The following is a 12,847-nucleotide window of genomic DNA, read 5'->3' as shown; positions in this document are numbered from 1 at the left end:
TTTAATAATTTTTTTTTAAAGTTTTCCCCACTCCCTGAGTCCAACCGCAGCCTCGAACTAAATTTTTAAAAAAACACCCATTTTACTTAACCGCCGAGAAAACTGCCAAGAATAATGGTGCAAGATCCATTTTCTCGCCGGGCGATTAGTTTTTATTACAGCACAGAAGGAGGCCATTCGACCCATCATGCCTGTGTCGGTGTCTCTGAAAGAGCGATCCACTTAGTCCCACTCCCCTGCTCATTCCCCCTTTCCCTGCAAAAGTTTCCTTTTAAAGTAGAGATCCAATTCCCTTTTGAAAGTTACGATTGAATCTGCTTCCACCGCCCTTTCAGGCAGCGTGTTCCAGATCATAACAACTCGCTGTGTAAAACAAGCCATCTCCTCATCTCCCCACTGGCTTTTTAGCCAATTATTTTAAATCTGTGACCTTTGGTTACCGACCCACCGACCCCCTTTCAAAAGCCCTCATAATTTGGAACACCTCTATTACATCGCCCCTCAACCTTCTCTGCTCCAAGAAGAACAATCCCAGCTTCTCCAGTCTCTCCAGATAACTGAACTGAAAGTATATTTTCTCAGTTTCTGCAACATGTCAATGTTGTGCAGAACTGACTGCTGAATAGATTACATTCTGTCCCTGTTTGGTGAGCAGCAGCTCACTATCAGTGCATTAAAGCGTACTCACAGAAATTGCATGAAGAAATACTGATACGAAACAGTATTCAGTTTCCCTTTGCTTATCCATCCATCCGGAAAAACCTATCGTTTCCCCCCATCACAGCCTCCCACTGTCTCTTTAATGAGACATCTTGCCTTCAGTATCCTACTCAAAGCTGCTTTCCGAGTGTTAATCACTGCTTATGTGAGGTAAGTGCAGAAAAGATTTACGAGAATGGTTCCAGGGATGAGGGACTTCAGTTACGTGGATAGACTGGAGAAGCTGGGGTTGTTCCCTTTAGAGCAGAGAAGATTGAGACGTGATTTGATCGAGGTGTTCAAAATCATGAGGAGCCTGGACAGAGTAGATAGAGAGAAACTGTTCCCATTGGTGGAAGGGTCGAGAACCAGAGGACACAGATTTAAGGTGATTGGCAGAAGGAACAAAGACGACATGAGAAAAAGCTTTTTTGCGCAGCGAGTGGTTAGGATCTGGAAAGCACTGCCTGAAAGGGTGGTGGAGTCAAACTTATTCGCGGCTTTCAAAAGGGAGTTGGACAAGTACCCGAAAGGGCTACAGGGAAAGGGCGGGGGGAGTGGGACTGGCTGAAGTGCTCTTGCAGAGAGCCAGCATGGGCTCGACGGGCCGAATGGCCTCCTTCTGTGCTGTAACCGTTCTATGATTCTATCTTGCTGTAAAATTGCTACTCAATGTCCTCACAGGGTCCAGTTCTTACTGGCATTTATTTTCAGTGGCCTAACATGCACATTGCATATTTATTTGGTTTTGTTTTGGGATATTTGATCCTGGTCCAGGAAGCGGTCAACCACCAGGACGAGTTGGAGATGGAGATGGAGATGATGTCATCCGCCAGCCTGCCGCCGGAGAAACCCCGGCTCAAAATGGCAGTCGTCAACCGCCTGCTGGCTGTGCCAGCTCCCGCCAACCAAGGCGCCAGCTCCAGCGGGCCGACACCGGCAGGCAGCCCGATGAAAGGGGAGAAGAACGGACACCCCAAAGACATAACCAAAGCAGCCAAAGCTTTTGAGATCCAGTCGTTGCCGAACGGCAAAACGAGAACTTCGCTCAAGACCTTGAGCAGAAGGAAGCTGTCCCAGCAAAAGGAGAAGAAGGCAACTCAGATGTTGGCCATTGTCCTCGGTTAGTACTGACCTCCCTTTACATAATTCTTCCAGTAGACCTTGCCGCTAATGCGTGCTTTCATTTTCCTTCCTGACCGTTCTCATACTGTGTACAGTTTTGGTCTCCGTATTTAAGGAAGGATATACTTGTATTGGAGGCAGTTCAGAGAAGGTTCACTCAGCTGATTCCTGAGATGAAGGGGTTGACTTATGAAGAAAGGTTGAGCAGGTTAGGCCTATGCTCATTGGAGTTTCGAAGAGAGGTGATCTTATTGAAACAGATAAAAGATTCTGAGGGGGCTCGACTGGGTAGATGCAGAGAGGATGTTTCCCCCTCGTGGGGGAATCTAGAGCTAGGGGAGCATAGTTTCAGAATAAGGGGCCGCCCATTTAGAACTGAGATGAGGAGGAATTTCTTCTCTCAGAAGCTATGGAATTCTCTGCCCCAGAGAGCTATGGAGGCTGGGTCATTGAATATATTTAAGGTGGAGGTCGACAGATTTTTGATTGATAAGGGAGTCAAGGGTTATGGGGAGCGGGCGGAGAAATGGAGCTGAGCCCCAGATCAGATCAGCCATGATCTTATTAAATGGCGGAGCAGGTTCGAGGGGCCCAATGGCCGACTCCTGCTCCTATTTCTTATGAATCTCGTTGCTCTTCTAAATTTTAATGGCGAGATGCTTCACCTCTGGTCAGTGCAGCTTCTCGGCTGACTGTGGAGAGGCAGCAATCCATGGCATTAACTACAGGGGGACTCTCAACCTCAACACCCAGTGTGCAGCACCCCTCTCCATACTCGCTGTAAGGGTCCAATGCGAAGTGAGTTTGGAAAGTCTAAACCCAGCACCCGTTGGGTGCAGTCCACATCATACGGGGCTCAATTTTCCCCAATGCCATTTTCTGGGCGTATTTGAAGAGTCACGCCCGACTACGCCCCAAAAAAAGTTGAAAGTTTCCCCGTTTTAACTTGTGACTGTGGCCCGACACACATCGTAGCCTAAAACAATGCTACCCAAGTGAATTACGCTGGTGCAAAAATACGGCGCAGATAATTGGGGAAAATCAAGCCACATAGAAGGTGTGCATAATTCGGCACTAAGTCGCCAATCTCAATCAGTACTGTCAGAAGCATGACTAACGTAGGAAATGGATAAAATTAAATCGCCGTGGCAGGGGATTGGGGTTGGGTAGTTACTTGTCTGATTTCAGGCTAAAGTACAATGTTGAAGTAGAGTTGAAGGACCTTTACTTTTTTGAATCAAGCTAATGCCGCAACTGATATGGAAGAGATGAAACCTAACAGCTGGTATACAGGGGAAAAAAGTCCCGCTCCCTCCTCACCCAACTAGCTTCTGACAAAATGTAACATAGGTTGAGCAATATTGCTTCAACAAAAGGTCTCCACTCTAATCACTCGCTCAGGATGAGGCGGTGAAGGGATCATTAGATGGAGATGTTGAAATAAAGAAGCAAATTGACAGAAATGACTTTTCCATCCAGTGGAGGAATCCAAAATGAGGGATCATCTTAAAGTTCCATCCAAGTCAGTTAAAGAAAGAACTTGCATTTTCATAGAACTACATAGAAATTGTAGCACAGAAACAGGCCATTTGGTCCAACTGGTCTGTGCTCCAAACGAGTCTCCACCAACCAGACTTCATCTCAACCCATCAGAACATCTTTCTATTCCTTTCTCCTTTGTATGCTTATCTAATTTCCCCTTAAATGCATCTGTGCTGCTCGCCTCAACTACTCCATGTGGTAGCAAGTTCCATATTCTAATCTCTGGCAGAATAAAGTTCTCATTTACTCCTTAATTTTATTTATTAGTGACCATCTTATATTTATTATGACGCTCAATTTTGGTCTCCTCCACAACTGGAAACACCTTCTCTAGGTCTACCCTATCAAACTCTTTCATAACTCCCTCCCGAGAACAGCACTGTGGGAGCACCTTCACCACACGGACTGCAGCGGTTCAAGTAGACGGCTCACCACCACCTTCTCAAGAGCAATTAGGGATGGGCAATAAATGCCGGCCTTGCCAGCGACGCCCACATCCCGGAACTAATTTTTTTAAAAAGAAAGACCTCTCGTAAGTCGCTCCTCAGCCCTTTCTATACATGTCAGTTTGGCTCAGCACCCTCACCTCTGCGTTGGGAGAACTGAACATAAGAAATAGGAGCAGGAGTCGGCCATTTGGCCCCTCGAGCCTGCTCCGCCATTCAATAAGATCATGGCTGATCTGATCATAGACTCAGTTCCACTTCCCTGCCCGCTCTCCATAACCCTTTACTCCCTTATCGCTCAAAAATCTGTCTAACTCCGCCTTAAATATATTCCATGACCCAGCTTCCACAGATTTCATAGATTTACAACCCTCTGAGAGAAGAAATTCCTCCTCAGCTCAGTTTTAAATGGGCAGCCCCTTATTCTGAGACTATGTCCCCTCGTTTTAGTTTCCCCTATGAGTGGAAACATCCTCTCTGCATCTACCTTGTCAAGCCCCCTCATTATCTTATATGTTTCAATAAGATCACCTTTCATTCTTCTGAACAATGAGTATAGGCCCAATATACGCAACCTATCTTCATAAGTCAACACCCTTATCTCTGGAATCAACATAAGAAATAGGAACAGGAGTAGGCCATACGGCCCCTCGAGTCTGCTCCGCCAATTAATACGATCATGGCTGATCCGATCATGGACTCAGCTCCACTTCCCTGCCCGTGCCCCATAACCCTTTATTACCTTCTCGGTTAAGAAACTGTCTATCTCTGTCTTAAATGTATTCAATGTCCCAGCTTCCACAGCTCTCTGAGGCAGTGAATTCCACAGATTTACAACCCTCAGAGAAGAAATTTCTCCTCACCTCAATTTTAAATGGGTGGCCTCTTATTCTAAGATTATGTCCCCTAGTTCTAGTCTCCCCTATCAGTGGAAACATCCTCTCTGCATCCACCTTGTCAAGCCCCCTCATAATCTTATACGTTTCGATAAGATCACCTCTCATTCTTCTGAATTCCAAAGAGTAGAGGCCCACCCACTCTGGAATCAACCGAGTGAATCTTCTCTGAACTGCCTCCAGAGCAAGTATATCCTTTCGTAAATAAGGAAACCAAAACTGTACGTGGTATTCCAGATGTGGCCTCACCAATACCCTGTATAACCGTAGCAAGACTTCCCTGCTTTTATACTCCATCCCCTTTGCAATAAAGGCCAAGATTCCACTGGCCTTCCTGATCACTTGCTGTACCTCCATATTAAACTTTTGTGTTTCATGCACAAATACCCCCAGGTCCCGCTGTACTGCAGCACTTTGCAATTTTTCTCCATTAAAATAATAACTTGCTCTTCGATTTTTTCTGCCAAAGTGCATGACCTCACACTTTCCAACATTATACTCCATCTTCCAAATATTTGCCCACTCACTTAGCCTGTCTATGTCCTTTTGCAGGTTTTTTGTGTCCTCCTCACACATTGCTTTTCCTCCCATCTTCCCATCTTTGTATCGTCAGCAAACTTGGCTACGTTACACTCAGTCGTTCTTCCAAGTCGTTAATATAGATTGTAAATAGTTGGGGTCCCAGCACTGATCTCTGCGGCACCCCACTAGTTACTGATTACCAACCAGAGAATGAACCATTTATCCCAACTCTCTGTTTTCTGTTAGTTAGCCAATCCCCTATCCATGCTAATATATTACCCGAACCCCATGAACTTTTATCTTGTGCAGTAACCTTTTATGTGGCACCTTGTCAAATGCCTTCTGGAAGTCCAAATACACCACATCCACTGGTTCCCCTTTATCCACCCTGTTCGTTACATCCTCAAAGAATTCCAGCAAATTTGTCAAACATGACTTCCCCTTCATAAATCCATGTTGACTCTGCCTGACCGAATTATGCTTTTCCAAATGTCCTGCTACTGCTTCTTTAATAATGGACTCCAATATTTTCCCAACCACAGATGTTAGGCTAACTGGTCTATAGTTTCCTGCTTTTTGTCTGCCTCCTTTTTTAAATAGGGGTGTTACATTTGCAGTTTTCCAATCTCCTGGGAGCCCTCCCGGAATCCAGGGAATTTTGGTAAATTACAACCAATGCATCCACTATCCCTGTCGCTACTTCTCTTAAGACCCTAGGATGCAAGCCATCAGGTCCAGGGGATTTATCTGCCTTTAGTCCCATTATCTTACTGAGGACCACCTCCTTAGTGATTGTGATTGTGATTGTTCCTCCCTCCTTATAGCCCCTTGACTATCCACTGTTGGGATATTGTTAATGTCCTCTACCGTTAAGACTGATACAAAGTATTTGTTCAGAGTTTCTGCCATCTCCATGTTCCCCATTACTAATTCCCTGGTCTTGTCCTCTAAGGGACCAACATTTACTTTAGCCACACTTTTCCTTTTTATATACCTATAGAAACTCTTGCTATCTGTTTTTGTGCTAGTTTACTTTTATAGTCTATCTTCCCTTTCTTAATCATTTTTTTAGTCATTCTTTGCTGGCTTTTAAAAGCTTCCCAGTCTTCTGTCCTCCCACTAGTTTTGACCACTTTGTATATCCTTGTTTTTAAATTGGATACCATCTTTTATTTCTGTAGTTAGCCATAGATGGCTATCTTTTCTTTTACACCCTAGTGAACCTCTCTGAACTGCCACCAATGCAAGCATATCCTTCCTTAAATACGGAGACCAAATCTGTACGCAGTACTCCAGGTGTGGCCTCACCAATAGCCTGTACAGTTGTAGCAGGACTTCTCTGCTTTTATACTCTCTCCCCCTTGCAATAAAGGCCAACATTCCATTTGCCTTCCTGATTACTTGCTGTACCTGCATACTAACTTTTTGTGTTTCATGCACAAGGATCCCCAGGTCCCCCTGTACAGCAGCATTTTGCAATTTTTCTCCATTTAAATTATAATTTGCTTTTCTATTTTTTTCTGCCAAAGTGGATAATCTCGTTTAAAATTTTTAAATGAGAAGTTTAACCACCCGTCTGACTGTTCAGGTGGACGTAAATGATTCAATGGCACTTTTTTTAAAAAAAGCAGGGAGTGCTCCTCGATATCCTGTCCAAAATTTAGCCCTCAGCCAACATCACCAAAAGTGATTAAATTAGTCACATATCTCGCTTGTTATTTGTGCGACCTTGCTGTGAGCAAAATTGGCTGCTGCGTTTTTCAACAAAATAATAAGGCTGCATTTCAAAAGTAATCGAATGGCCGTGATGCATTTTGGAATATCCCGAGAAATTGCAAGGTTCTCTGTCAATGTAAGTTCTTTCTTGAAGTAGAAAAGGCTGTGTATGTATATATATCTCTCTCAATTGGTTATCTATCACAGGGGAGATTTGACACTATAACATTCCAATGGCTCTAATGGATAGTCTGCGCACTGATTCTGTATTTGTGACCTTACTTTCTCTACACAGACTCTCTCTACTTCATTTCAACTCAGGAGTCAGCCAGATGTGATTAAACATAAATGACTTTTATTCACCACTAAAGAGATTCCATTCATTCAGCTACATTATAAAAATTGAATGAGCAGACGCACAGTAAATAGATATCATCTCAGCAAGGCAAAGGCCACAGATATTAAATAATCTTTACATAATCTAAAAATATATTTAGAGCTAACAAAATCAATACCATTATAATACTTTTCAAAGAGATTCTGGACCTTACCCACAAGAAAAAATCAAATAAGCAAACTGATCCATTGGGCTAAAAGATGGGTTTTTATACTTAAAATCAGAAACTTAAACTAAGCAAGTATTGCTTCATCCCATCCTGACCAAACACCTCGGCAAGAGGACTCATTCTCACCAAAGCCCTCCTGCTTGTATATCACGGTCAAAAATTGCGTTCATAGTCTTCCCGCGGGCGGATGCCTCCGAACGCAATAATTTCTACGGAAGTACCTGCCGGTCCCGGAGGTTCGACGACTTGTGGTTCTGGGGTTCTACGCGAAGGCCAGCGTGGGGGCTCACGTATCCCAGGATCGGATGGGTTTCGTACTCATCTCTGGGATCACGTGGGCCGGCCCAACCTATCAGAGTAGGGAGGAATCCCCATTCACACTTAATGTAATTCCGTATGTATGGAGCTCACATGAGTATGAATGGGAATACCCCAAAATCACAAACACTGGAAATAAAATGTTAAAAACATATTACAAATTGAAAATTAATTCAATATTTTCTATTTGTTTTAAACTCTTACACTGGTAAAAGCAGGCCTTACGCCCGGTTTTACCAGTGTAAGAATTTGAAGGACATTTGCCGGGCGGGAGTTGGGCAAATAGCCCAACGCTCCGCCCGCGGAGGCCCTTTTCCTTCGTATGCCTGCGATTTATGGCCCCATGTCTAAATTCAGGACTTAGATAAAACATTCCTCCCTACACGAATGATGGTACGATGGCCTTTATTGCAAAGAGGGTTGGAGTACAACAGTAAGCAGGTCTTGCTGCAACTGTATAGGGCTTTGATGAGACCACACCTGGAGTACCGTGTACAGTTTTGGTCTCCTTACCTAAGGAAACTTGCCTTAGTGGGAGTGTAACAAAGATTCCTGCGATGAGAGGGTTGCCGATAGATTTTTGGACTCTAAGGGAATCAAGGGTTATGGGGACTGTGCGGGAAAGTGGAGTTGAGGTCGAAGATCAGCCATGATCTTATTGAATGGCAGAACAGGCTCGAGGGGCCATATGCCCTCCTCCTGCTCCTATTTTTTATGTTCTTATGGTACAGTCAGGTGCATAGGGAGGGTATATGAAGGTACACAGAGTATACTCATTTTTTTATTTCTCAAGGCAAGTGTGTCCTCTGCTTTCTTGGCAGCATGTAATTGTGGGCATACTGAGTGTCATCATCATTAGTCATCACCCTCAGACCGGTTCTGGGCCCATTCTCTCTTCTCCAAACCTTTCTGACATGTACTTCTCTTTTCAATTTTCCCAAATGATCTTCCTCTCTTCAGGTAGTCCAAACTCAAGCTTCTTTTCCTCCCTCTTGATTGGTTTCCTTCCATCCATTCTTCTACTTCCTCTTTCAATATACTCTCACTCCTCAACACATGCTCAATCTGATTCATTTAAATGTACAGATTAATATGTCTCTACTTATCTGTAGAATAACTCCACGAGGCCTAGTGCTGTGCTTGAACTGCTGTGTCCTTAGTCTCTTTATTCAAACTCAGAGTGAGGCAGCAATCTGGTGATCAGCCTTTTATACCGCTCCTGCCTGGGCCTCCCACAGTTGCACCCTCTAGTGGTACCAGCATAGTATATACAGAGTATACATATATGACAACATTCCCCCCCCCAAATGTTTTGATGCGAGTTAATTACAAGTTGAGGTGATCCGGAACTCTGCGCTCCCTGGTTGATCATCTGAGTGTCACTTCTGACATGGGTGAGTTGGTCGGGCCACTGCTGTCTTGCAGCGCTGTTGGTCTGACAGGACTGTTGGAGATGGTGGGGTCATCCTCGTGGTTGGCAGTTAGGTCTGTTGCTGACTGATTGGGTGTGTGTAGGTGGCTCGCTAAAGGTAAGGTCCTCTCCCAGTAGTTCCTGGTTACCTGTAAATCGCAATTTGGTCTGGTCCACATGCTTTCTGCGCATTTGTCTGTTAAGCAGTTTGACAAAAAACACTCTATTCCCCTCCGTGGCTAAAGCAGTGCCAGCGACCCATTTGGGGCCATGACCATGATTCAGCGCAAACACCGGGTCGTTTACAGTGATGTCGCGTGATACAGCCGCGCGATCATGGTACATGTTTTGCCGATAACGCCTGGTTTCCACCTGATCGTTGAGGTCAGGGTGGACTAAGGAGAGCCTGAAATATTCCGCTAAATCCTAGCCCTTGGTGCAGCGGTGTGTGTAGAAGCAATACCTGGTCAACGAAACGCGAGTAAAGGCTTCACCCTCTAAACTTTTCTAAACTACCAATGGCAGCCATCTCTGTGTGTAAGTCCATGATCTGTTCTCGTCGCTAGTTACTATGTCTCTACTTATCTGTAGAATAACTCCACGTGGCCTAGTGCTATGCTTGAACTGCTGTGACCTTAGTCCCTTGATTCAAACTCAGAATGAGGCAGCAATGTGGTGATTAGCCTTTTATACCGCTCCTGCCTGGGCCTCCCACAGTTGCACCCTCTAGTGGTACCAGCATAGTATATACAGAGTATACATATATGACACAGATTATATAAAAGACACACATACACATACATGCTGGAAAATGTATAAAATGGTGTCAAAATGCAACATTTTCTTGGGGGTTGGTGGTGGGAGTGTGTCTTCAATTACCCCCTCCCCTCTTTCATTCAATAATCCCATTCATGATGTGCATTGTACCTAGTCCTAAATTTGCCTTTACATCTCTAGGTATAATTCTTCCAGCATTGATGATATCATCATCATTATCATAGGCGGTCCCTCGAGCGAGGATGACTTGCTTCCACAAGATGTTTCAATGAAGGACCCGATGTTCCGGTCCTGAACTCTAATTGAAGGGGTGGAAGATGCCTGTGCGTGGATTTTTTTAACATGTGGTGACCGTTGCACACCAGCCACCACACGGTTCCTTGACAGAGCTAGGCCTTTATCCAGTGGCAAGGATTAACCAGGACGACTGGAGGCCTGCTCTGCTGCACGGATCTAGTGCGCACACGTATCGTAGTGTGGGCAGGTCCATGCTGCCCCTGGGCCCTCGCCTCTTCTGGGCCCCGTACCCTCATTCGTCGCACCTCCGCCCACGATGTTCCAGGGCCCGGTGCTCCAGCTCTATTTATAGCCCCGACCTGGGGTGGTGGTCTCACACAGATCGGGGCGGCCCCCGATGTCCCAGGGTCCGGCGCTTCAGCTCTATTTATCTATCTATTAATATCCTGGGGGAGCCGGCCAAACAAAAGTAATGGTGGTGGCATGGTGGCTCTACAATATCAGTAAGATGCAAGAACTCATGGATTGAGAGGAGGTCATTCCGTCTATCAAGCCCACTTGCTCCGTAAACTATATACAATCTATCTGATCAAGAGTCCAGCCAGCTCATTTAATCTCCTGAGAGACAATTCTGTATAAATACTGCCTGATCTTCAAAGATCAAGCAAAACGCCAGAGTATTCATCTATCCTCACTTCTCCACTGCTTAACCCAATTATTCCCCCACGCAAAATCCCTCCTGCCTCACGGAGCACAAGGAGTAGCGATTAACCCAGGGGGTTTAAACTATCTCACAGCATTGATCTCAGAAACGGTTGCTAAGCAACAACTTGCAGTTATGTAGCATCTTTAATGCAGTAAAACGTTCCAACACGCTTCGCAAGAGTGTAATCAGACAGAAATAGACACCGAGCCAAAGTAGGTGGCATTAGGAAAAGAATAGGTAGGTTTTAAGAAGTGCCTTTCGGAGTGGAGAGAGCGGAGAGGTTTAGGAACTAAATTCCAGAGATTAGGACCTAGACAGCTGAAGGCAAGGCTGCCAATGGTGGGGGAGGGGGGGAGGGGCGGTGACAGAAGTTGGGGATGCAAAAGTGGCTAGAATGGAGCAATGCAGTGTTCTCGGAGGGTTGTAATATTGGAGGAGGTTTCAGAGATAGGGAAGGAACGAGGCAATGGAAGAATTTGAACACAAGGATGAGAAATATAAATTTGAGGCATTGGTAGACCAGGAGCCAATGTAAGCCAGCGAGCACAGGGGTAATGGTGGAACAGGACTTGGAGCATGTTCGGGGATTCTTAGAATAAGAGGCCGCCCATTTAAAACTGAGATGAGGAGGAATTTCTTCTCTCAGAGGGTTGTAAATCTATGGAATTTTCTGCCTCAGAGAGCTGTGGAGGCTGGGTCATTGAATATATTTAAGGTGGAGATAGACAGATTTTTGAATGATAAGGGAGTAAAGGGTTATGGGGAGTGGGCAGGGAAGTGGAGCTGAGTCCATGATCAGATCAGCCATGATCTTATTGATTGGCAGAGCAGGCTCAAGGGGCCAAATGACCTACTCCTGCTCCTATTTCTTATATTATGTTATGTTAGGATATGGGGGCAGCAGAGTTTTGGATCAGCTCAAGTTTATGGAGGGCAGAAGATGGGAGGCCAGCCAGGAGACCATTGGAATAGTTGAGTCTAGAAACTAAACAGTTTCCTCACAGGTGTCATCGATTTTGAATGAAGTTTGCCTTCAATGCGGAATACTAATCTCTGCTCCCCTTGTTTCTAGGTGTCTTCATTATATGTTGGCTGCCGTTCTTTATCACCCATATCCTCAACATGCACTGCACAAAATGCTACATCCCTCCAGCCATGTACAGTGCCTTCACCTGGCTGGGATACGTTAATAGTGCCGTGAACCCAATCATTTACACCACCTTCAATGTGGAGTTCAGAAAAGCTTTCATCAAAATCCTCCACTGCTGAAGAACGTGCCCAAAGGGATGTAATTGCACCACATTTCTTTCTTCTAAGCTCCAACCTGAAAGTGTACAGAAATGACTTTGCTCGTCGATGACACACCTTGTATGCTCTTCTCTAAACACGAACTGCATCTATCTTGTGTGTCATTGTGGATTGGGAAAAGAATGGAGAAAACAGAAATTTGTTCAGTTGAGGACACAACGGGGCTTAGTGCTTCTTTACACGCGATGTCATCTGACTGTTCAACACTGAAAGTCAACCCCGATGTAAAATAGGTCCATCTGCATGGCTCGAAATTTCCATGTAATTACCACTCCATGACTGCCCAAAATTGGTTTAGGGCCAGTGAGCTTTGCGAGCTTATGGGTCAACGGACCAGTGAATTTTGGATTGGTAAATAAAAAGAAAAAGTGATTCTCATCAGTAAACATCAGACACCATCCTCTTGCCCACTTCAGAACACTAGCTTGGAGCATCACGAACCATTGCCCAGCAACATGCCAACAAGAGATGGTGGCCCAACACTGCAATACAACAATACAACAAAGAGTTTATGTTATACTTTGAATGTAATCACTGAAATTCGTGTTGGACCACAGAAGTCCTTGTTATCTGTGTCG

General features: G+C 44.9%; 1 protein-coding gene across 1 annotated transcript in view; it reads left to right on the top strand.

The window, feature by feature from the left end:
* The window catches only part of drd2b (dopamine receptor D2b), a 149,705-nt gene extending 137,475 nt beyond the window's left edge, over positions 1-12,230 (top strand). The window contains exons 7-8 of the mRNA XM_070893142.1: positions 1,477-1,822; positions 12,034-12,230. Coding sequence (XP_070749243.1) covers positions 1,477-1,822; positions 12,034-12,230 — 543 coding nt within the window. The remainder of the gene's footprint in view (positions 1-1,476; positions 1,823-12,033) is intronic.
* The last annotated feature ends 617 nt before the right edge of the window (positions 12,231-12,847 follow it).

This window comes from Pristiophorus japonicus, chromosome 11 (genome assembly GCF_044704955.1).
Source record: "Pristiophorus japonicus isolate sPriJap1 chromosome 11, sPriJap1.hap1, whole genome shotgun sequence".
In the NCBI taxonomy this organism is placed as follows: Eukaryota; Metazoa; Chordata; class Chondrichthyes; family Pristiophoridae; genus Pristiophorus; species Pristiophorus japonicus.
The sequence above is the reverse complement of the archived record's forward strand: the minus strand, read 5'-3'. Positions and strand labels throughout refer to the sequence as shown.